The sequence below is a fragment of the Oncorhynchus gorbuscha genome, linkage group LG23 (assembly GCF_021184085.1).
Source record: "Oncorhynchus gorbuscha isolate QuinsamMale2020 ecotype Even-year linkage group LG23, OgorEven_v1.0, whole genome shotgun sequence".
In the NCBI taxonomy this organism is placed as follows: domain Eukaryota; kingdom Metazoa; phylum Chordata; class Actinopteri; order Salmoniformes; family Salmonidae; genus Oncorhynchus; species Oncorhynchus gorbuscha.
The window spans coordinates 34,573,797-34,598,832 of NC_060195.1; the positions used below are offsets into that span (position 1 = coordinate 34,573,797).

General features: G+C 42.9%; 1 protein-coding gene across 6 annotated transcripts in view; it reads left to right on the forward strand.

Moving 5' to 3' along the window:
* Nucleotides 1–25,036, forward strand: part of LOC124011070 (disks large homolog 3-like) — a 174,922-nt gene that overhangs the window by 114,565 nt on the left and 35,321 nt on the right. For 5 of the 6 annotated variants that reach the window (XM_046324044.1, XM_046324046.1, XM_046324048.1 and 2 more), the window contains 6 exons: nt 8,475–8,525; nt 11,616–11,740; nt 12,031–12,200; nt 12,469–12,605; nt 15,033–15,177; nt 20,722–20,908. In XM_046324044.1, coding sequence (XP_046180000.1) covers nt 8,475–8,525; nt 11,616–11,740; nt 12,031–12,200; nt 12,469–12,605; nt 15,033–15,177; nt 20,722–20,908 — 815 coding nt within the window. The remainder of the gene's footprint in view (nt 1–8,474; nt 8,526–11,615; nt 11,741–12,030; nt 12,201–12,468; nt 12,606–15,032; nt 15,178–20,721; nt 20,909–25,036) is intronic. The other variant, XM_046324045.1, reaches the window with a different exon arrangement.

Here is a 25,036-nt window from a genome sequence, read left to right on the forward strand (position 1 = left end):
TATTCTGTTGTTTAACTGTGTGGATGGAGTATCTATTCTGTTGTTTAACTGTGTGGATGGAGTATCTATTCTGTTGTCTCTCTGTGTGGATGGAGTATATATTCTGTTGTCTCTCTGTGTCAATGGAGTATCTATTCTGTTGCCTCTGTGCGGATGGAATATCTATTCTGTTGTTTAACTGTGTGGATGGAGTATATATTCTGTTGTTTAACTGTGTGGTGGAGTATATATTCTGTTGTTTAATTAACTGTGTCGATGGAGTATCTATTCTGTTGCCAGTCTATGTGGTTGGAGTATCAATTCTGTTACCCTTGTGTGGATGGAGTATCTATTCTGTTGTCTCTCTGTGCGGATGAAGTATCCATTCTGTTGTCTCTCTGTGTGGATGGAGTATCTATTCTGTTGTCTCTCTGTGTGGATGGAGTATCTATTCTGTTGTCTCTCTGTGTGGATGGAATATCTATTATGTTGTTTAACTGTGTAGATGGAGTATCTATTCTGTTGTTTAACTGTGTGGATGGAGTATATATTCTGTTGTCTCTCTGAGTCAATGGAGTATCTGTTCTGCTGCCTTTCTGTGTGGATGGAGTGTCTATTCTGTTGTTTAACTGTGTGGATGGAGAATCTATCCTGTTGTTTAACTGTGTGGATGGAGTATCTATTCTGTTGTTTAACTGTGTGGATGGAGTGTCTATTCTGTTGTCTCTCTGTGTGGATGGAGTATATATTCTGTTGCCGGTCTGTGTGGATGGAGTATCAATTCTGTTGTTTAACTGTGTGGATGGAGTATATATTCTGTTGTCTCTCTGTGTGGATGGAGTATATATTCTGTTGTCTCTCTGTGTTGATGGAGTATCTATTCTGTTGCCGGTCTGTGTGGATGGAGTATCTATTCTGTTGTTTAACTGTGTGGATGGAGTGTCTATTCTGTTGTCTCTCTGTGTGGATGGAGTATCTATTATGTTGCCTCTGTGTGGATGGAGTATCTATTCTGTTGTCTCTCTGTGTGGATGGAGTATCTATTCTGTTGCCGGTCTGTGTGGATGGAGTATCAATTCTGTTGCCTCTCTGTGCGGATGGAGTATAAATTATGTTGTTTAACTGTGTGGATGGCGTATATATTCTGTTGTTTAACTGTGTCGATGGAGTATTTATTCTGTTGCCGGGCTGTGTGGATGGAGTATCAATTCTGTTGCCTCTGTGTGGATGGAGTATCTATGCTGGTGTCTCTTTGTGCGGATGGAGTATCTATTCTGTTGTCTCTCTGTGTGGATGGAGTATCTATTCTGTTGTCTCTCTGTGTGGATGGAGTATCTATTATATGTTGTCTCTCTGTGTGGATGGAGTATCTATTCGGCTGCCTCTGTGTGGATGGAGTATCTATTATGTTGCCTCTCTGTGTGGGTGAAGTATCTATTTTGTTGTCTCTCTGTGTGGATGGGATATCTATTATGTTGTCTCTCTGTGGATGGAGTATATATTCTGTTTTCTCTCTGTGTGGATGGAGTTTCTATTCTGTTGTCTCTCTGTGTGGATGGAGTATCAATTCTGTTGTCTCTCTGTGTGGGTGGAGTATCTATTTTGTTGTCTCTGTGTGGATGGAATATCTATTCTGTTGTCTCTCTGTGTGGAAGGAGTATATATTCTGTTGTCTCTCTGTGTGGATGGAGTATATATTCTGGTGTCTCTCTGTGTGGATGGAGTATCTATTCTGTTGTTTAACTGTGTGGATGGAGTATATATTCTGTTGTCTCTCTGTGTCGATGGAGTATCTATTCTGTTGCCTCTGTGTGGATGGAGTATCTATTCTGTTGTTTAACTGTGTGGATGGAGTATCTATTCTGTTGCCTCTGTGTGGATGGAGTATCAATTCTGTTGCCTCTCTGTGTGGATGGAGTATCAATTCTGTTGTTTAACTGTGTGGATGGAGTATCTATTCTGTTGTTTAACTGTGTGGATGGAGTATATATTCTATTGTTTAACTGTGTGGATGGAGTATATATTCTGTTGTTTAATTAACTGTGTCGATGGAGTATCAATTCTGTTGCCCTTGTGTGGATGGAGTATCTATTCTGTTGTCTCTCTGTGCGGATGGAGTATCTATTCTGTTGTCTCTCTGTGTGGATGGAGTATATATTCTGTTGTTTAACTGTGTGGATGGAGTGTCTATTCTGTTGTCTCTATATAGATGGATTATATATTCTGTTGTCTCTATGTGGATGGAGTATCTATTCTGTTGTCTCTATGTGTGGATGGAGTATATATTCTGTTGTCTCTCTGTGTTGATGGAGTATCTATTCTGTTGCCGGTCTGTGTGGATGGAGTATCTATTCTGTTGTTTAACTGTGTGGATGGAGTGTCTATTCTGTTGTCTCTCTGTGTGGATGGAGTATCTATTATGTTGCCTCTGTGTGGATGGAGTATCTATTCTGTTGTCTCTCTGTGTGGATGGAGTATATATTCTGTTGTCTCTCTGTGTTGATGGAGTATCTATTCTGTTGCCGGTCTGTGTGGATGGAGTATCTATTCTGTTGTTTAACTGTGTGGATGGAGTGTCTATTCTGTTGTCTCTCTGTGTGGATGGAGTATCAATTCTGCTGCCTTTCTGTGTGGATGGAGTGTCTATTCTGTTGTTTAACTGTGTGGATGGAGAATCTATCCTGTTGTTTAACTGTGTGGATGGAGTATCTATTCTGTTGTTTAACTGTGTGGATGGAGTGTCTATTCTGTTGTCTCTCTGTGTGGATGGAGTATATATTCTGTTGCCGGTCTGTGTGGATGGAGTATCAATTCTGTTGTTTAACTGTGTGGATGGAGTATCTATTCTGTTGTCTCTCTGTGTGGATGGAGTATATATTCTGTTGTCTCTCTGTGTTGATGGAGTATCTATTCTGTTGCCGGTCTGTGTGGATGGAGTATCTATTCTGTTGTTTAACTGTGTGGATGGAGTGTCTATTCTGTTGTCTCTCTGTGTGGATGGAGTATCTATTATGTTGCCTCTGTGTGGATGGAGTATCTATTCTGTTGTCTCTCTGTGTGGATGGAGTATCTATTCTGTTGCCGGTCTGTGTGGATGGAGTATCAATTCTGTTGCCTCTCTGTGCGGATGGAGTATAAATTATGTTGTTTAACTGTGTGGATGGCGTATATATTCTGTTGTTTAACTGTGTCGATGGAGTATCTATTCTGTTGTTTAACTGTGTGGATGGAGTATGTATTCTGTTGTTTAACTGTGTGGATGGAGTATATATTCTGTTGTTTAACTGTGTCGATGTAGTATCTATTCTGGTGTCTCTCTGTGCGGATGGAGTATCTATTCTGTTGTCTCTCTGTGTGGATGGAGTATCTATTCTGTTGTCTCTCTGTGTGGATGGAGTATCTATTCTGTTGCCTCCCTGTGTGGATGGAGTGTCTATTATGTTGCCTCTCTGTGTGGATGGAGTGTCTATTCTGTTGTCTCTCTGTGTGGATGGAGTATCTATTCTGTTGTCTCTCTGTGTGGATGGAGTATCTATTCTGTTGTTTAACTGTGTGGATGGAGTATGTATTCTGTTGTTTAACTGTGTGGATGGAGTATATATTCTGTTGTTTAACTGTGTCGATGTAGTATCTATTCTGGTGTCTCTCTGTGCGGATGGAGTATCTATTCTGTTGTCTCTCTGTGTGGATGGAGTATCTATTCTGTTGTCTCTCTGTGTGGATGGAGTATCTATTCTGTTGCCTCTGTGTGGATGGAGTATCTATTCTGTTGCCTCTCTGTGTGGATGGAGTATCTATTCGGTTGCCTCTGTGTGGATGGAGTATCTATTCTGTTGTCTCTCTGTGTGGATGGAGTATCTATTCTGTTGCCTCTGTGTGGATGGAGTATATATTATCTTGTATCTCTATGTGGATGGAGTATCTATTCTGTTGCCTCTCTGTGTGGATGGAGTATCTATTCTGTTGCCTCCCTGTGTGGATGGAGTGTCTATTATGTTGCCTCTCTGTGTGGATGGAGTGTCTATTCTGTTGTCTCTCTGTGTGGATGGAGTATCTATTCTGTTGTCTCTGTGTGGATGGAATATATATTATCTTGTATCTCTATGTGGATGGAGTATCTAATCTGTTGCCTCTCTGTGTAGATGGAGTATCTATTCTGTTGCCTCCCTGTGTGGATGGAGTGTCTATTCTGTTGCCTCTCTGTGTGGATGGAGTGTCTATTCTGTTGTCTCTCTGTGTGGATGGAGTGTCTATTCTGTTGTCTCTCTGTGTGGATGGAGTATCTATTCTGTTTTTCTCTCTTTGTAAATGGAGTATCTATTCTGTTCTCTTTCTGTGTGGATGGAGTGTCTATTCTGTTGTCTCTCTGTGTGGATGGTGTTTCTATTCTGTTGTCTCTCTTTGTGGATGGAGTATCTATTCTGTTGTCTCTCTGTGTGGATGGAGTATCTATTCAGTTGCCTCTGTGTGGATGGAGTATCTATTATCTTGTATCTCTATGTGGATGGAGTATCTATTCTGTTGCCTCTCTGTGTGGATGGAGTATCTATTCTGTTGCCTCCCTGTGTGGATGGAGTGTCTATTATGTTGCTTCTCTGTGTGGATGGAGTGTCTATTCTGTTGTCTCTCTGTGTGGATGGAGTGTCTATTCTGTTTTTCTCTCTTTGTAAATGGAGTATCTATTCTGTTGTCTTTCTGTGTGGATGGAGTGTCTATTCTGTTGCCTCTCTGTGTGGATGGAGTGTCTATTCTGTTGTCTCTCTGTGTGGATGGAGTGTCTATTCTGTTGTCTCTCTGTGTGGATGGAGTATCTATTCTGTTTTTCTCTCTTTGTAAATGGAGTATCTATTCTGTTCTCTTTCTGTGTGGATGGAGTGTCTATTCTGTTGTCTCTCTGTGTGGATGGTGTTTCTATTCTGTTGTCTCTCTGTGTGGATGGAGTATCTATTCTGTTGTCTCTCTGTGTGGATGGAGTATCTATTATCTTGTATCTCTATGTGGATGGAGTATCTATTCTGTTGCCTCTCTGTGTGGATGGAGTATCTATTCTGTTGCCTCCCTGTGTGGATGGAGTGTCTATTATGTTGCTTCTCTGTGTGGATGGAGTGTCTATTCTGTTGTCTCTCTGTGTGGATGGAGTGTCTATTCTGTTTTTCTCTCTTTGTAAATGGAGTATCTATTCTGTTGTCTTTCTGTGTGGATGGAGTGTCTATTCTGTTGTCTCTCTGTGGATGGTGTGTCTATTCTGTTGTCTCTCTGTGTGGATAGTGTATCTATTCTGTTGTCTCTCTGTGTGGATGGAGTATCGATTATGTTTTTCTCTCTTTGTAAATGGATGTGTCTCACAGTTGCAGCATCCTTCTGTGTTCACCATGTGGATCTATTCCATAATTTCTGTTGACACTGCCACTACAGCATGAATATGATGCAGTTATGCATTTAGTATGATAATGCAACATATTTAAATATCATATGTGTGTGTTCATTGCAAAAAATCTGGACATAATAGCCCAAACCAGCAATGCTATGTTTTATGTACTAGTACAGGGCCTTCAGAAAGTATTCACACCCCTTGACCTTTTCCACATTGTTTGTCTCTGGCCTTCAATACACAATACCCCATAATGTCAAAGTGGAATTATGTTTGTAGAAATGTTTACAAATTTGTTAAAGATTAAAAGTTGAAATGTCTTGAGTTAATACTTTTTCAACCCCTTTGTTATGGCAAGCCTAAATAAGTTCAGGATTTCACCATGAGGCCAGTGGTGACTTTAAAACATTTACAGAGTTTAATGGCTGTGATGGGAGAAAACTGAGGAACGACAACATTGTAGTTACTCCGCAATTCCAGCCTAAATGACAGAGTGAAAATAAGGAAGCTTGTACAGAATAAAAAAATATTCCAAAACATGCATCCTGTTTGCAACAAGGCACTGAAGTAATGCTGCAAAAAATGTGGCAAAGCAATTATAAAGTGTAATTTTTGGGGCAAATCCAATACAACACAATACTACTACCACTCTTCATATTTTCAAGTATATGGTATCAAACACATAGAAACCATGTTTGATGAGTTTGATAGCGTTCTATTTGTTCCGTTCCAGCCATTACTATGAGCCCGTCCTCCTCAATGCCACCAGCCTCCTGTGACAGAGCTTGATGGATGTGTCAGTATCGGTTATTGTGTGTATATGGGTGAGAGAAAACAAATGCATTTCATCCATTTTGAATCCAGCCTGTAACACAACAAAATGTGGAATAAGTCAAGGGATACGAATACTTTCTGAAGGCACTGTAACAGCCATAATGGAGGAAACACCAACATAGCATGACTTAGTAGGGCGTTGGGCCAACACAAGCTGCCAGAAAAGCTTCAATCCACCTTGGCATAGATTCTACATGTGTCTGGAACTCTATTGGAGGGGTGTGACACCATTCTTCCATGAGAAATTCCATCATTTGGTGATTTGTTGATGGTGTTGGAAAATGCAGTCTCCAGAATCTCCCATAACTGTTCAAATGGGTTGAGATCTGGTGACTGAGACACACATCCTTTAAACTCCCTATGCTACTTTGAGACCCCTTAATTAACTCAGGAATCACACCTGTGTGGAATAGAGGTCGACCGATTAGGATTTTTCAACGCCGATACCGATTATTGGAGGACCCAAAAAAACCGATACCGATTAATCGGCCAATTTTTTACAATGTATTTGTAATAATGACAATTACAACAATACTGAATTAACACTTATTTTAACTTAATATAATACATCAATAAAAGCAATTTAGCCTCAAATAAATAATGAAACATGTTCAATTTGGTTTAAATAATGCAAAAACAAAGTGTTGGAGAAGAAAGTAAAAGTGCAGTATGTGCCATGTAAGAAAGCTAACGTTTAAGTTCCTTATTCAGAACATGAGAACATATGAAAGCTGGTGGTTCCTTTTAACAGGAGTCTTCAATATTCCCAGGTAAGACGTTTTAGGTTGTAGTTATTATAGGGATTATAGGACTATTTCTCTCTATACCATTTGTATTTCATTAACCTTTGACTATTAGATGTTCTTATAGGAACTTTAGTATTGCCAGTGTAACAGTATAGCTTCCGTACCTCTCCTCACTCCTACCTGGGCTCGAACCAGGAACACAACGACAACAGCCACCCTCGAAGCAGCGTTACCCATGCAGAGCAAGGGGAACAACTACTCCAAGTCTCAGAGCAAGTGACGTTTGAAACGCTATTAGCGCCCACCTGCTAACTAGCTAGCCATTTCACATCGGTTACATCAGTCTAATCTCGGGAGTTGATAGGCTTGAAGTCATTAACAGCTGCTGGCAAACGTACAAAAGTGCCGTTTGAATAAATGCTTACGAGCCTGCTGGTGCCTACCATCGCTCAGTCAGACTGCTCTATCAAATCATAGACTTAGTTATAACATGGTAACACACAGAAATACGCGCCTTAGGTCATTAATATGGTCGAATGGTCGAAAACAAGACGTTTATTCTTTCAGTGAAATACGGAACCGTTCCGTATTTTATCGAAAGGGTGGCATCCATAAGTCTAAATATTCCTATTACATTGCACAACCTTCAATGTTATGCCATAATTACGTAAAATTCTGGCAAATTAGGCGGCCCAAACTGTTGCATATACACTGACTCTGCGTGCAATGAACGCAAGAGAAGTGACACAATTTCACCTGGTTAATATTGCCTGCTAACCTGGATTTCTTTTAGGTACACATTGGAGCAACGATACTCACCACATCGATTATATGCAATGCAGGACACGCTAGATAAACTAGTAATATCATCAACCATGTGTAGTTAACTAGTGATTATGATTGATTGATTGTTTTTTATAAGATAAGTTTAATGCTAGCTAGCAACTTACCTTGGCTTACTGCATTCACGTAACCGGCAGGCTCCTCGTGGAGTGCAATGAGAGGCAGGTGGTTAGAGCATTGGACTAGTTAACTGTAAGGTTGCAAGATTGAATCCCCCGAGCTGACAAGGTAAAAATCTGTCGTTCTGCCCCTGAACGAGGCAGTTAACCCAACGTTCCTAGGCCGTCATTGAAAGTAAGAATGTGTTCTTAACTGACTTGCCTCGTTAAATAAAGATTAAATAAAGGTGTAAAAAAAAAAACGGCCATATCGGTGTCCAAAAATACTGATTTCCGATTGTTATGAAAACGTGAAATCGGCCCCAATTAATCGGCCATTCCGATTAACCGGTCGACCTCTAGTGTGGAAGCACCTGCTTTCAATATACTTTGTATCCCTCATTTACACAAGTGTTTCCTTTATTTTGGCAGTTACCTGTATGTCTGTGTTCAAGTCTATGGTAATTTAAAATTATTATACTGAGATGAAAGATCACAGTCAATGTTATTTTATCCTTTTCTGTTTCATATTATTTGTACGATGTTTTCATGTGGGATGATGATGATGATGTAAAATTACATGCATGTGTTCTGTGTTGACAGGTAAATGGCAGTGATGGGATGTATAAATATGACGAGATCATCTTGGAAAGGGTGAGGTTCACTAAAACCTTTATAACCACTTATTATGTTCACGTCTTGTGATCAGATGTGTTCTTCAAAGCCTTTTGTTAAACACATCAGCTTTTCCCGCTAGATGGCAGTAAGCGGCTCTCTTTGGCTTGAAGGTTTTGCAGTACAGTAAATGTTGCATATAAACTGAACAAAAATATAAACGCAACATGTTGGTCCCATGTTTCATGAGCTGAAATAAAAGATTCCAGAAATGTTCAATGTGCACAAAAAGCTTTTTTCTCTCAAATGTTGTTCACAAATTAGTTGACGTTCCTATTAGTGAGCATTTATCCTTTGCCAAGATAATCCATCCACCTGACAGGTGTGGCATATCAAGAAGCTGATTAAACAGCATGATCATTACACAGGTGCACCTTGTGCTGGGGACAAATAAAAGGCCACTATAAAATGTGCAGTTTTGTCACACAACACAATGCCACATATGTCTCAAGTTTTGAGGGAGATTGCAATTGGCACGCTGACCTCAGGAATGTCCACCAGAGCTAGCTGTTGCCAGAGAATTGAATGTTCATTTCTCTACCATCATCTGCCTCCAATGTCATTTTAGAGAATTTGGCAGCACGTCCAACCAGCCTCACAACCGCAGACCATGTGTAACAACGGGGGGGGGGGGGGTGCTGAGGAGTATTTCTGTCTGTAATGAAGCCCTTTTGTGGGGAAAAACAAATTCTGATTGGCTGAACCTGGCTCCTCAGTGGGTGGGCCTGGGTGCCTAGTGGGTAGGCTTATTCCTTCCAAGGCCCACCCATGGCTGCACCCCTGCCCTGTCATGTGAAATCCATTGATTATGGCCTAATGAGTTAATTTCAATTAACTGATTTCCTTAAATTGTAACTCAGTAAAATCTTTGAAATTGTTACGTGTTGCATTTATATTTTTGTTAAGTATAATATATTATAGAAAACCAAAGCAAATAATTTATCTATCGCATATGACATTTTGAATATATTACATATAGTAATTCTATACGTAGGAGCGACAAAGATTATGACGTCAGTATACATCAGTTTTCGTCAGACCCCTATATGCCTCACATTGCATCTTTAAACAGCACACATATTCAATGTGCTCTTCCCATACACACACACTCTCAGGAACATTGACAGTTGCACTTGTCAGTGGCAGAGTTCAGTCTATAGTGCAGGGCAGACATCCTGTATATTCCTACTCTCGTTATTCCACCCACAGATAGATGCAGGGCTGTTTTCTCCATCTCCCCCTCTGAGTGGCATTTCTGCATGCAGAGGCTTAAATAAACTAGATAAAAATCACACTTTAAAAGGACTGTGGGTGGGTAACAGTTGATGGTCGGGCCCAGTGCACTCCTTTTGGATTGGGAGAAGCGCACTGGGAGGCCTCAGCCTCCCTCTGTCCTAATTGGTTGTGACCGTTGCTCATTAATTATAGAAAAGAATAAAGCGAAGTCTTTTCTCAGCTGTCTTGTTTGGAGCCTGTCTCTGCAGCTGTCAGATAGAACAGCACGCCTGGGCCCACTGGATCCAAATGGGTGCTTTGTCATGCTGAGGGAGAGGTGGGGGGGGGGGGTGCATAGATATATGGAGAGAAGAAAGGAAAGTTGTGTGCCAAGTCTTTAGAGAAATGAAACTTCCCTGAATCTTCTCTTCCACTTATGAATCCATCCGTAAAAAAAAAAAGATTAGACCCACACCATTTGGACTGCTTTGTCTTACATTTAGAATTAAGTGACCTGATCTCAGTATGTATACTGAACAAAAATATAAACGCAACATGCAACAAGTTACAGTTCATTTGAGGAAATCAGTCAATTGAAATAAATGCATTAGGCCCTAATCAATGGATTTCACATGACTGGGCAGGGGTGCAGCCATGGGTGGGCATTGGAAGGCATAAGCCTACCCACTAGGCAGCCAGGCCCACCCACTGAGGAGCCAGGTTCAGCCAATTAGAATGAGATTCTGCCAACAAAAGGGCTTTACTACAGATGAAATACTCCTCAGCTCATGAAACATGGGACCAAGACTTTAGATGTTGTGTTTATATTTGTGTTCAGTATAGTATAAAGCACACTGAATGTATGAGAAAGTGCCGTGGTCATCAGCAATGTTGAATTCCCCAAAGGGGTCTGCATAGATCTCATGTTCCCCTGAGCTGTCTGCATAGATCTCATGTTCTCCTGAACGGTCTGCATAGATCTAATGTTCCCCTGAACGGTCTGCATAGATCTCATGTTCTCCTGAACGGTCTGCATAGATCTAATGTTCCCCTGAACGGTCTGCATAGATCTAATGTTCCCCTGAGGGGTCTGCATAGATCTCATGTTCCCCTGAGCGGTCTGCATAGATCTCATGTTCCCCTGAACGGTCTGCATAGATCTCATGTTCCCCTGAGCAGTCTGCATAGATCTAATGTTCCCCTGAGGGGTCTGCATAGATCTCATGTTCCCCTGAGCGGTCTGCATAGAGCTCATGTTCCCCTGAGCGGTCTGCATAGAGCCTCGTGTTCCCCTGAGCGGTCTGCATAGAGCTCATGTTCCTCTGAGTAGTCTGCATAGAGCTCATGTTCCCCTGAGCAGTCTGCATAGATCTAATGTTCCCCTGAGGGGTCTACATAGATCTCATGTTCCACTGAGCTGTCTGCATAGAGCTCATGTTCCCCTGAGTAGTCTGCATAGAGCTCATGTTCCCCTGAGCAGTCTGCATACAGCTCATGTTCCCCTGAGACTCCTATACCATTAAGAAGCCCATTATCCCACTGACCTTGAGTCCACACTCCTAGAGTGGGACGCAAACCCATCACTTATGCAGTAGAGCTGTGTCTGTGTGTGAATGTGTGCACGGCTGAACGCTCACGTGTGTGTGTGTGTGTGTCTATTGTGCCTCTCTACTGTATGTGTAATCGAATCAAATCAAGCTTTATTTACACAGCATATTTCAGACATGGAACGCAACGCAATGTTCTTCACAGGAAAAAAACAAATATAAAACAATGAAAGTAAAATCTGAAATATTTACTGCACAACAAACAAAAGATAAAAAAGAAGATCCCTGCCTCATAACTCTTCTGCAGGGTAACTCTGGCCTGGGCTTCAGCATCGCTGGGGGGATGGACAATCCACACATCCCAGATGACCCAGGGATCTTCATCACCAAGATCATCCCTGGAGGAGCTGCAGCTATGGACGGCAGGCTGGGGTAAGTTAGTCCCCCTCTCTCTTTTTCTCTCTGTCACTATACCATGTCCCGCCAGGCAGCCAGAACTCTGTGTGTGTGTGTGTGTGTGTGTGTGTGTGTGTGTGTGTGTGTGTGTGTGTGTGTGTGTGTGTGCGTGCGTGCGTGCGTGCGTGCGTGTGTGTGTGAGCTCTCTGCCACCGGGCTCTGTTTGTGTTTCCACTAAGTTATGATTCACTGGGAAACCAAAGCCTAAAAAAATGTATATGATATTGAGTGCTTTTGGTGAACTTTGTTTCCCCTCATCTCACCAGGGTGAATGACTGTGTGCTGCGTGTGAACGAGGTGGATGTCTCTGAGGTAGTCCACAGCCGGGCGGTGGAGGCCCTAAAAGAGGCTGGCCCTGTGGTCAGGCTGCTGGTCAGGAGAAGACAGGCCCCTCCTGAGACCATCCTGGAGATCAACCTGCTCAAGGGGCCCAAAGGTCAGCGATATACACAATGTACATGAATGAATCTTCATTGGGAGGGACAGGATTTTCTAGGCCCCTATAACTTAACTAAACCCCTGTTTCCTTGGGAAATTCCAGTTCAACTCTGAAATTGTAACATCAATTGAGATTATTTCCGAGAACCTGAATGTAAGTTTCTATTCTTTACTTAGCTGTCTAAAAGGAAGTGGAATTGACCCCAACCCCTAGAGATCAGCCTGTGAACCAGTACTGACTGTCCTCTGTGTGCTTCTCACCCCAGGCCTTGGCTTCAGCATCGCTGGGGGGATTGGCAACCAGCACATCCCTGGAGACAACAGCATCTACATCACAAAGATCATCGAGGGCGGGGCCGCGCAGAAAGACGGACGGCTGCAGACCGGAGACCGCCTGCTAGCTGTAAGAACACATCTACTCTGGACCTTCCTTCATTAACTGAGTTTAGCCCTGCTTTGATGTAGCAGAGGTGGTTTGTCTTAAGCTCAGCAGCCTAACACAGTCTTGTTCCATACCCAGTCAATCACACAGATACTGAGCTCTGATGGATGCCCAAGGACACTCTTGATTCTCTTACTGTAATGTTATGATGTACTTTATTGTCCCGAGGAGAAATTTGACTCGTCAAGTGTGCTGCTGCTTCCACATAAGTACATAGAATCAATTGGCACAACCCCCCAACATGAATAAGTTCATGTCAGGCAAGGCTGTGACTAGGGGGCAGTTCCACATGATGAAGGCCTACAGTTTATATCTGTTCAGCCTGCGTATAAACACCCTGTAGCTTCCTCGATGGCATCAGCTGGAACTCTGTGTTCAGTGCAGGTGTGGGGTCCGATTTGACCTTTCTGGGCGGTCTGATGACGGTATCCTGTATAATGTCCTGGAGGTCATGCCTATTATCTTCCCTGCTGTCTTGGTCATTCTCAAGGTTTAGGAATTGAGCTGTCAGGTTAGCAAACCATGTGAAAATGCTGTAGTGTAGATGATTGACTTAATGGAGGATCTATAGAAGAGGAGATGATCTTCTGGTTGACTCCATAGATCCTGAGTCCAAACAGGAAGTGGAAGTGCTGTTGGAGTCCGCTGCCATCGCTCTGCTCCCCGCCGGTGTAGCAGCTCCTCTGGCACTTCGCTCAGCAGGCCGCCCGGCAGTTAATCTCCATAGTCCCGTAGTGCTAGGAGCTCCTTCCTGGTGTATGTCCACGAAGCCCGATCACCCTGTGCCAGGTGCGGCGTCGTAGCAGTGGAACATTGCGTGATGCTGAAAATAATCAGCCATGTTAGTAGTAGTCCAGGAATCCTTGCCAGTCACTCGTGCTTCAAAGGCATAATAGTGCGCATTACTTCACCCAGTTTGTGACAAAACAAACCAACCAACCACATTTGGCAGCAGCAGCACTGCTGTCCATGGCCACTTGCAGGGCAGCACCAGAGTTCTTTTTTACACTCCATCCCCACCTACATTCATACATCATCCACCTGCACACATCAGGACACTGATCTTTATTCATACCCTGCACACATCAGGACACTGATCTTTATTCATACCCTGCACACATCAGGACACTGATCTTTATTCATACCCTGCACACATCAGGACACTGATCTTTATTCATACCCTGCACACATCAGGACACTGATCTACATTGATACCTTGCACACATCAGGACACTGATCTACATTCATACCCTGCACACATCAGGACACTGATCTACATTGATACCCTGCACACATCAGGACACTGATCTACATTCATACCCTGCACACATCAGGACACTGATCTACATTGATACCTTGCACACATCAGGACACTGATCTACATTGATACCCTGCACACATCAGGACACTGATCTACATTGATACCTTGCACACATCAGGACACTGATCTACATTCATACCCTGCACACATCAGGACACTGATCTACATTCATACCCTGCACACATCAGGACACTGATCCAAATTCATACCCTGCACACATCAGGACACTGATCTACATTCATACCCTGCACAAAAGGCCTCTAGGTGCCCTTACCTGGCCGTTTCTCAAGAGAGCCAGGCGACACTCTTCAGCGTTTATGGCCATGTGTGTGACTGAAACGGTGCTGCAGACTGGGCTCAAACTTCCCGGCTTCTCCCCGGGCATATTCTGTTCCACACTGGCAGAAGATAAATTGGACCACCTGCCAGGCTGAATGATTGACAACGCTGTTTGAAGAATTTGAGATGTGTTTAAGGCTGTCATACATAAAAACAAAGTAATTAAGGAACTACAACCGTTGTGGGGGGAGAGATGTGCGGACGGCCGTATTGATCATTTATGCTATTTGATTAAAGTGTTTTCCCAAATCCATGATTTTATCTGTAGACACAATGATGCAGACGTGGTGGCTCCCGGAGTAAACAATCTCTATTATAATATAGAGCAGCTCTCTTCAAAACCTTTGAAGTATTTTCAAATCAAATCCAATGTTATTTGTGACATGCCCCGAATACAGGTGACTTTACCGTGAAATACTTACTAACGAGCAGAAGTTAAAAAGTACGAAAATGTGTAAATAAAAATCAGAAATAGTAACACAATAAATAACAATACGGAGGCTATATACAAGGAGTACCGGTACCGAGTCAGTCGGGTTGGAGCACGTAAGATGTGGACCATCTCCGTCGGCGTCATCTTATGCTCGTATATCACACGCTGTATCTTAGTAGGACACAGCAACAGTAGTGTATGATTGATTTGAGTGTGGCTCAGGCAAACTAAGAGAGGTAGCTATAAGCCTCGGTGATGTGGACCTGAGGATTTCCCTGTGGTCTGTGTGCTCCAGGTGAACAACATCATCCTGCAGGACGTGCGTCACGAGGAGGCGGTGGCGGCGCTGAAGAACACCTCTGACATGGTCTACCTCAAGGTGGCCAAGCCCGGACCCGTGCACCTCAACGACATGTATGCCCCTCCGGACTACTCCAGCAGTACGTACCTTCTTCTGCTAGCAACTGTAGTCCACTGTAGCTCAAACTAAACACTCCCACTCTCCTACCCTCATACTGCTTATAATGCATCCAACTACACTTTTATATCCCAGGCCTTGCCTCAATGGTACCAGCAGACCATTTTTATTAATCATTTTTTAAATGTTTGTACTTTTTGCCCCTTTTTCTCCCCAATTTTGTGATATCTAATTGGTAGTTACAGTCTTGCCCCATCGCTGCAACACTCAGGAGAGGCGAAGGTCGAGATCTCTGCGTCCTCCGGAACACGACCCCGCCAAGCCGCACTGCTTCTTGACACAATGCTCGCTTATTCCGGAAGCCAGCCGCACCAATGTGTCGGGGGAAACAATGTACACCTGGCGACCGTGTCAGAGTGCATACGCCTGGCCCGCCACAGGAGTCACAAGAGCGCGACGGGACAAGGACATCCCGGTCGGCCAAACCCGGACGACGCTGGGCCAATTGTCCACCGCCTCATGGGTCTCCCAGTCGCGGACGGCTGCGACACAGCCCGGTATCAAACCCATCGCCGCTAGCACTGCGATGCCGTACCTTAGACCGCTGTGCCACTCAGTTGGTCCACAGTTTGTTTTAATGGAAGACCACAGGAACCCTGCAGTAATAACACTGGCTCTCTATTCACACCGCTCATTATCATTTCATACCTCAGCCTCCAAAACAAACCCCGGCAACAGTTGTGTGAAGAATGCTCTGTTGATTAGCATTAAGTCTAGGTGTATGTCATTGTTCCTGTAACAGGGATGATTATAGATTATCCTAGTGAGTGGTAGAGCTGCTTCAGTGTGTTCTCCTCAGCGCAGCTGTGCCCAGACTCCTATATGGTGAGCACACACTGCTGCCCACTGCAACAGCTCTGTCTGTCTGTCTCTCTCTCCCACTGAGTGGGGAGGCTTTCTCACATCCACACATGCCTGCTCAGGAGAACCCACTGCCTGGGGCTCTTGCCAGCCACACACATCGATTTACAGAAGAGCCACACACAAACACACACACACACCTGTACTTGACAATATGTAATTATTACAGGTATCCTGTATGGCACCAAACAATATGCATGTCAACCTGTGGTTTATTATCAAAGGGCCTGTACAGTAGGACTGTATATTAAAACGGAACAAAATAAACAAATTTAAATATACTGTGTCCGTAAAATGTATGTAGTGTGTATAAGCTGGAAGTAGAAGCCTAAGTATGGTTGTCCATTAGTTTACTCCAATTAGGGGAGGGGTGGTAGGGTTAGGGGAAAATAATAAAGGAAAATACATAAAAAATATTATATGTTATATTTGTATATATATATATATATATATATATATATATATATATATATATATATATATATATATATATATATATATATATATATATATATATATATATATATATATATATATATATAGTACCAGTCAAAAGTTTGGACACACCTACTATTTCAAGGGTATTTCTTCATTTTTACTTTTTTCTAGATTGTAGAATATAGTGAAGACATCAAAACTATGAAAAAACACATATTGAATAATGTAGTAACCAAAAAGTGTTAAACAAATCAAAATATATTTTATATTTGAGATTCTTCAAAGTAGCCACATTCTGCCTTGATGTCAGCTTTGAACACTCTTGGCATTCTTTCAACCAGCTTCACCTGGAATGCTTTTCCAACAGTCTTGAAGGAGTTCCTACATATGCTGAGCACTTGTTGGCTGCTTTTCCTTCAACTGCTGTCCAACTCGTTTATTCTCAATACAGTACATCACTTACAGTGTCACCGGCAAAGCACCCCCACACCATCACACCTCCTCCTCCACGATTCACGGTGGGAACCACACATGCGGAGATCATTTGTTCACCTACTCTGCGTCTCACAAGGACACGGCAGTTGGAACCATAAATGTCACATTTGGACTTATCAGACCAAAGGACAGATTTCCACTGGTCTAATGTCCATTGTTCGTGTTTCTTGGCCCAAGCATGTCTCTTCTTCTTATTGGTGTGCTTTAGTGGTGGTTTCTTTGCAGCAAATCAACCACGAAGGCCTGATTCTCGCAGTCTCCTCTGAACAGTTGATGTTGAGATGTGTCTGTTACTTGAACTCTGTGAAATATTTATTTGGGCTGCAATTTCTGAGGCTGGTAACTCTGGTGAACTTATCTTTTGCAGCAGAGGTAAATCTGGGTCTTCTTTTCCTGTGGCGGTCCTCATGAGAGCCAGTTTCATCATAGCGCTTGATTTTTGCGACTGCACTTGAAGAAACTTTAAAGTTCTTGAAATGTTCCGTATTGACTGACCTTCATGTCTTAAAGTAATGATGGACTGTCGTTTCTCTTTGCTTATTTGAGCTGTTCTTGCCGTAATATGGACGTGGTATTTTACCAAACAGGGCTATCTTCTGTATACCACTCGTACCTTGTCACAACACAAATGATTGGCTCAAACACATTAAAAAGGAAAGAAATTCTGCAAATGAACTTTTAACAAGGCACACCTGTTAATTGAAATGCATTCCAGGTGACTACCTCATGAAGCTGGTTGAGAGAATGCCAAGAGTGTGCAAAGCTGTCATCAAGGCAGAATGTGGCTACTTTGAAGAATCTCAAATATAACATATATTTTGATTTTAAAATGAAGAAAAACCCTTGACAGAGTAGGTGTGCCCAAACTTTAGACTGGTACTGTATATATTTAAAATAATATACAGTATATATTTACCCAAAAATATATATGGGGAATTGGAAATTATGCAGATAATTACATTGATAGAAGCCGCAATCTATTTGAATTATTAAATCTGATCCACCCCCTCAAGAAAAGGACTGTATACCGTGCATTCAGAAAGTATTCAGACCCCTTGACTTTTTCCACATTCTGTTACGTTACAGCTTTATTCTAAAATGTATTAAATTGTTTCCCTCATCAGTCTACACACAATAACCCATAAAGGACAAAGCAAAAATAGTTTTTTAGAAATGTGTGCACATTTATATACAGTTTATTTAAAAAAAAACAGAAATATTAAATTTATATAAGTATTCAGACCCTTTACTCAGTAATTTGTTGAAGCACCATTGGCAGCGATTGCAGCCTCTTCTTGGCTATGACGTTACAAGCTTAGCACACCTGTATTTGGATAGTTTTTCACATTCTTCTCTTCAGATCCTCTCAGGCTGTCAGGTGGATGGGGAGCATCGCGGCACAGCTATTTTCAGGTCTCTCCAGAGATGTTCGATCGGGTTCAAGTCCAGACTTTGGCTGGGCTACTCAAGGACATTCAGAGACTTGTCCCGACGCCAATGCTGCGTTGTCTTGGCTGTTAGCTTAGGGTCATTGTCCTGTTGGAAGGTGAACCTTCACCCCAGTCTGAGGTCATGAGTGCACTGGAGCAGGTTTTCATCTAGAATCTCTCTGTACTTTGCTCTGTTCATCTTTCCCTCGATCCTGACGAGTCTCCCAGTAACTTCCGCCTGAAAAATTATTCCCACAGCATGATTCTTCCACCACCATGCTTCACAGTAGGAATGGTGCCAGGTTTCCTACAGACGTGACACTTGGCATTCAGACCAAAGAGAATCTTGTGTCTTATGGTCTGAGAGTCTTTAGGTGCCTTTTGGCAAACTCCAAGTGGGCTGTCATGTGCCTTTTACTGAGGAGTGGCTTCCGTCTGGCCCCTCTACCATAAAGGCCTGATTGGTGGAGTGCTGCAGAGATGATTGTCCTTCTGTAAGGTTCTCCCACCTCCACAGAGGAACTCTGGAGCTCTGTCAGAGTTACCATTGGGTTCTTGGTCACCTCCCTGAAAAAGGCCTTTCTCCCCTGATTGCTCAGTTTGGCCGGGCGGCCAGCTCTAGGAAGAGTCTTGGTGGTTCCAAACTTCTTCCATTTAAAAATGATGGAGGCCACTATGTTCTTGGGAACCTCCAATGTTGTATACATTTTTTGATACCCTTCCCAGATCTGTGCCTCGACACAATCCTGTCTCTGAGCTCTATGGACAAATTCCTTCGACCTCATGGCTTGGTTTTGCTCTGACATGCACTGTCAACTGTGGTACTTTATACAGACAGGTGTGTGCCTTTCCAAATCATGTTCAATCAATTTAATTTACCACAAGTGGACTCCAATCATGTTGTTGAAACATCTCAAGGATGATCAATGGAAACAAGATGCACCTGAGCTCAATTTCGAGTCTCATAGCAAAGCGTCTGAATACTTATGTAAATAAGGTTATTCTGTTTTTTATTTTGAATTATTTGCACGACATTTTTTTTAAAACTGTTTTTGCTTTGTCATTATGCGCTATTGTGTGTAGATTGATGAGGATTTAAAAAATACATTTTAGAATAGGCGTAACAAAATTAGGAAATGGTCAACGGGTCTGAAAACTTTCCAAATGCATAGTAGGTTGTTGTTTAGAATGTATGGTTGCCATGGTTTGGGCAAGCCCTTCATATTGACTTAAAGCAGCTCTGACAGTCTTGTCTACAGCAGGGGTGTCAAACTCATTCCATTGAGGGCCTAGTGTCTGCAGGTTTTTGTTTTTTCCTTTCAATTAAACCCAGACAACCAGGTGTGGGGAGTTCCTTACTAATTCGTGACCTTAATTCATCCATCAAGCACAAGGGAGGAGCGAAAACCCGCAGACACTTGGCGCTCCGTGGAATGATATTGACACTTGTGTTCTACAGTATAGTCAGATGATCTATAGTTGATTTTTAAAGCCGTGGGTTATAAGTACTGTAGCCCCCCATGGGTTAAAAGTACTGTAGCCCTCCATGGGTTATAAGTACTGTAGCCCCCCATGGGTTATATGTACTGTAGCCCCCCATGGGTTATAAGTACTGTAGCCCCCCATGGGTTATAAGTACTGTAGCCCCCCATGGATTGTAAGTACTGTAGCCCCCCCATGGGTTGTAAGTCATGTAGCCCCCCATAGGTTAAAAGTACTGTAGCCCCCCATGGGTTAAAAGTACTGTAGCCCCCATGGGTTATAAGTACTGTAGCCCCCATGGATTGTAAGTACTGTAGCCCCCCATGGGTTATAAGTACTGTAGCCCCCCATGGGTTATAGGTACTGTAGCCCCCCCATGGGTTATAAGTACTGTAGCCCCCCATGGGTTATAAGTACTGTAGCCCCCCATGGGTTATAAGTACTGTAGCCCCCCATGGGTTATATGTACTGTAGCCCCCCATGGGTTGTAAGTACTGTAGCCCCCCATGGGTTGTAAGTACTGTAGCCCCCCATGGGTTATACGTACTGTAGCCCCCCATGGGTTATACGTACTGTAGCCCCCCATGGGTTATAAGTACTGTAGCCCCCCATGATGGAATGTACATCTGGGGACTCGGGTATAGACACTACCCACACTGACTAATCTAATGTAGAGAGAATACTGTATTTTATGGGCCATAAACAGGCATCGTCACATGTATGATAGTGTTATGAGTTGATCCGTCCTGGCAGGCCTTCAGTGGACTACTGTTTTAATCATCCCTCCTTTCCATCTACTGGTCTGGCCCTCCCCGCCCTCCCTCCAGCCTTCCCCACCATGGTGGACAACCACGTCAGCCACAACTCAGGCATGGCCTACATGGGAGCTATGGAGCCCAAGCCCGTCTACAGCCAGCCCCCCCAGGTCACGCCCTCCAGGTACTCCCCAGACCCCCGTCACATGCTGGGGGAGGAAGACTTCACCAGGTCAGTACCATTTTTGCATGTTTTCTTATTATCTCATTCTTGTACAGCACATTCATCTTTTTACAGAATGATATAACGTAAAATTCAGGCAAAAAATGTATTATATTGTTTTCACCATGTGAATGTAGGATTAATAGTATTTTTTACAATCTAGGGTTAGTCACTTTCTCATGACAAAACAGAGCCATCAGAGAGAGCAGTAAAAGGCTTTTTGTCGTGAACTTTAGACTATTCCTTATTTGATTTTGGTGTGGTGACCTTTGCTTTACCTGGCATTCCAGGTTGGTGTTGGTGTTGTGGCTTTCTTTGGTGATAAGCACAGTGCCTTCGGAAAGTATTCAGACCCCTTGACATTTTCCCATTTTTTTTACAGTACAGCCTTATTCTAAAATGTTATTTTTTAAATCTCAATCTATACACAATACCCCATAATGACAAAATGAACCATGTTTTTTAGATTTGTTTGCAAATAATAATAATATAATAAGTACCTTATTTACATAAGTATTCAAACCCTTTGCTCTGAGACTCGGAATTGAGCTCAGGTGCATTGAGTATCCTTGACCTTTTGTGGTCCATTTGTGGTAAATTTGTGGTAAATTCAATTGATTGGACATGATTTGGAAAGGCACACACCTGTCTATATAAGGTACCACAGTTGACAATGCATGTCAGAGCAAAAGCCAAGCCATGAGGTTGAAGGAATTTGTCCATAAAGCTCAGAGACAGGATTATGTCAAGGCACAGATCTGGGGAAGGGTATCAACAAATGTATGCAGCATTGAAGGTCCCCAAGAACACAGTGACCTCCATCATTCTTAAATGGAAGAAGTTTGGAACCACCAAGACTTCCTAGAGCTGGCCGCCTGGCCAAACTGAGCAATCCGGGGAGAAGGTCCTTGGTCAAGGAGGTGACCAAGAACCCGATGGTTACTCTGACAAAGCTCCAGAGTTCCTCTGTGGAGAAGGAAGAACCTTCCAGCAACACTCCAACAATTAGGCCTTTATGGTAGAGTGGCAAGACAGAAGCCACTCCTCAGTAAAATGCAAGACAGCCAACTTGGAGTTTGCCAAAAGGCACCTAAAGACTCTCAGACCAGGAGACACAAGATTATCTGGTATGATGAAACCAAGATTGAACTCTTTGGCCTGAATGTCAAGTGTCATGTCTGGAGGAAATCTGGCACCATCCCGACGATGAAGCACGGTGGTGGCAGCATCATGCTGTGGGGATGTTTTTCAGGGAGACTAGTCAGGATGAAGGCAAAGATAAACGGAATAAAGTACAGAGAGATCCTTAAAACCTGCTCCAGAGTGCTCGGGGCCTTAGACTGGGGCAAAGGTTCACCTTCCAACAGTACAATGACCCTAAGCACACAGCCAAAACAATGCAGGAGTGGCTTATGGACAAGTCTCTGAATGTCCTTGAGTGGCCCAGCCAGAGCCCGGACTTGAACCCGTCCCATACTCCCTCATTCTGCCTTACTACCTCTTGGCCAAACAGTGAAACATCATTCACTTAGCTTAATTTGAAAGCCCCAGAGGCGCAGAGTCACCTTAATACGCAAGCTATTGTGTGTGTGCGTAAGTGAGGGTGCGTGTACATGTGTGTGTGTATGTGGGATGTGCGTGGCAATGACTGTACAGTGCGTGTGGGCATGCAGTTCTACAATGTTTGTGTGTAATAGTTGCTGTGAATGTGCACGTACATATCTGTATTTCTCCTGTGTATTTGTCCTGTGTATTGGCCTGTGTGTTGTCCTGTGTATTTGTACTGTGTATTGTCCTGTGTATTTCTCCTGTGTATTAGCTATGGCCCTGCCTTCACCCCCTACACCACATCTGCACGTGGCTGCACTTTTGAGACCAGAGGAGGAGAGATGGCAGAATGAAGAGATAGGGAAGGAGGGAGGGAAAAGGAGGAAAGAGTGCTGTCTGAGTTGACAGAGCTCCCTTGTAAGGGAGGGCCTCTCATCTGTGTCTGATAGATAGCCACTTAGAATCTGTCTGTCTGTCTGTAACAGTCTATACATGTCTTACCTCTCCATGTCCATGTCAGCTCATGCTTGTTATGTTGGTGGTCATACTCACAGTTTACATCTATAAAATCCTTTACCGGGCTATGTGTCACTGCCCTAATGTAATGACGGTAACCACAGTGGCTTAGATAATTATCTGCTTTGACTACCTGTCTAACATCAAAGTGCGAACGTTTTCCACTGATGTTCGTTTTATCCTCTCCATCGACACATCTAGATTTGTATTTCTAGAGTTAACATATTAAACATTGTTTTCCCTACACAGAGACACTACAGTCTCTCTCAATTCAATTCAATTTTCTATTTAATAAAATGTCAATTTAAGGGCTTTATTGGCATGGGAAACATGTGTACAGTGGCTTGCGACAGTATTCACCCCCCTTGGCATTTTTCCTTTTTTGTTGCCTTACAACCTGGAATTAAAATAGATTTTTGGGGGGGGTTGTATCATTTGATTTACACAACATGCCTACCACTTTGAAGATACAAAATATGTTTTATTGTGAAACAAACAAGAAATAAGACAAAAAAAAACAGAAAACTTGAGCGTGCATAACTATTCACCCCCCCAAAGTCAATACTTTGTAGAGACACCTTTTGCAGCAATTACAGCTGAAAGTCACTTAGAGTATGTCTCTATAAGCTTGGCACATCAAGCCATTGGGACTTTTGCCCATTCTTCAAGGCAAAACAGCCCCAGCTCCTTCAAGTTGGATGGGTTCTGCTGGTGAACTGCAATCTTTAAGTCATACCACAGATTCTCAATTGGATTGAGGTCTGGGCTTTGACTAGGCCATTCCAAGGCATTTAAATGTTTCCCCTTAAACCACTCAAGTGTTGCTCTAGCAGTATGCTTAGGGTCATTGTCCTGTTAGACGGTGAACCTCCGTCCCAGTCTCTAATCTCTGGAAGACTGAAACAGGTTTCCCTCAAAAATGTCCCTGTATTTAGGGCCAGCGGCAGCCGAGTGCTTAGAGCGTTGCAAGTTCAAATCCCCGAGCTGACAAGGTACAAATCTGTCGTTCTGCCCCTGAACAGGCAGTTAGCCCACTGTTCCTAGGCCGTCATTGAAAATAAGAATTTGTTCTTAACTGACTAGCCTAGTTAAATAAAGGTAAAATAAAAAATACATTATTCCTTAAATTCTGACCAGTTTCACAGTCCCTGCAGATGAAAAACATCCCCACAACATGATGCTGCCACCACATAGCATTTTCCTTGATGGCCAAAAAGCTACATTTTAGTCTCATCTGACCAGAGTACCTTCTTCCTTATGTTTGGGGAGTCTCCCACATGCCTTTTCGCAACACCAAACGTGTTTGCTTATTCTTTTCTTTAAGCAATGTCTTTTTTCTGGACACTCTTCTGTAAAGCCCAGCTCTGTGGAGTGGACGGCTTAAATTGGTCCTATGGCCAGATACTCCAATCTCCGCTGTGGATCTTTGCAGCTCCTTCAGGGTTATCTTTGGTCTCTTTGTTGCCTCTCTGATTAATTCCCTCCTTGCCTGGTCCATGAGTTTTGGTAGGCGGCCCTCTCTTGGCAGGTTTGTTGTGGTGCCATATTCTTTCCATTTTTTAATAATGGATTTAATGGTGCTCCGTGGGATGTTCAAAGTTTCCGATTTTTTTATAACCCAACCCTGATCTATACTTCTCCACAACTTTGTCCCTGACCTGTTTGGAGAGCTCCATGGTCTTCATGGTGCTGCATGCTTGGTGGTGCCCCTTGCTTAGTGGTGTTGCAGACTCTGGAGCCATTCAGAACAGGTATATACAGTGCCTTGCGAAAGTATTCGGCCCCCTTGAACTTTGCCTTACTTTTGCCACATTTCAGGCATCAAACATAAAGATATAAAACTGTATTTTTTTGTAGAATCAACAACAAGTGGGACACAATCATGAAGTGGAATGACATTTATTGGATATTTCAAACTTTTTTAACAAATCAAAAACTGAAAAATTGGGCGTGCAAAATTATTCAGCCCCTTTACTTTCAGTGCAGCAAACTCTCTCCAGAAGTTCAGTGAGGATCTCTGAATGATCCAATGTTGACCTAAATGACTAATGATGATAAATACAATCCACCTGT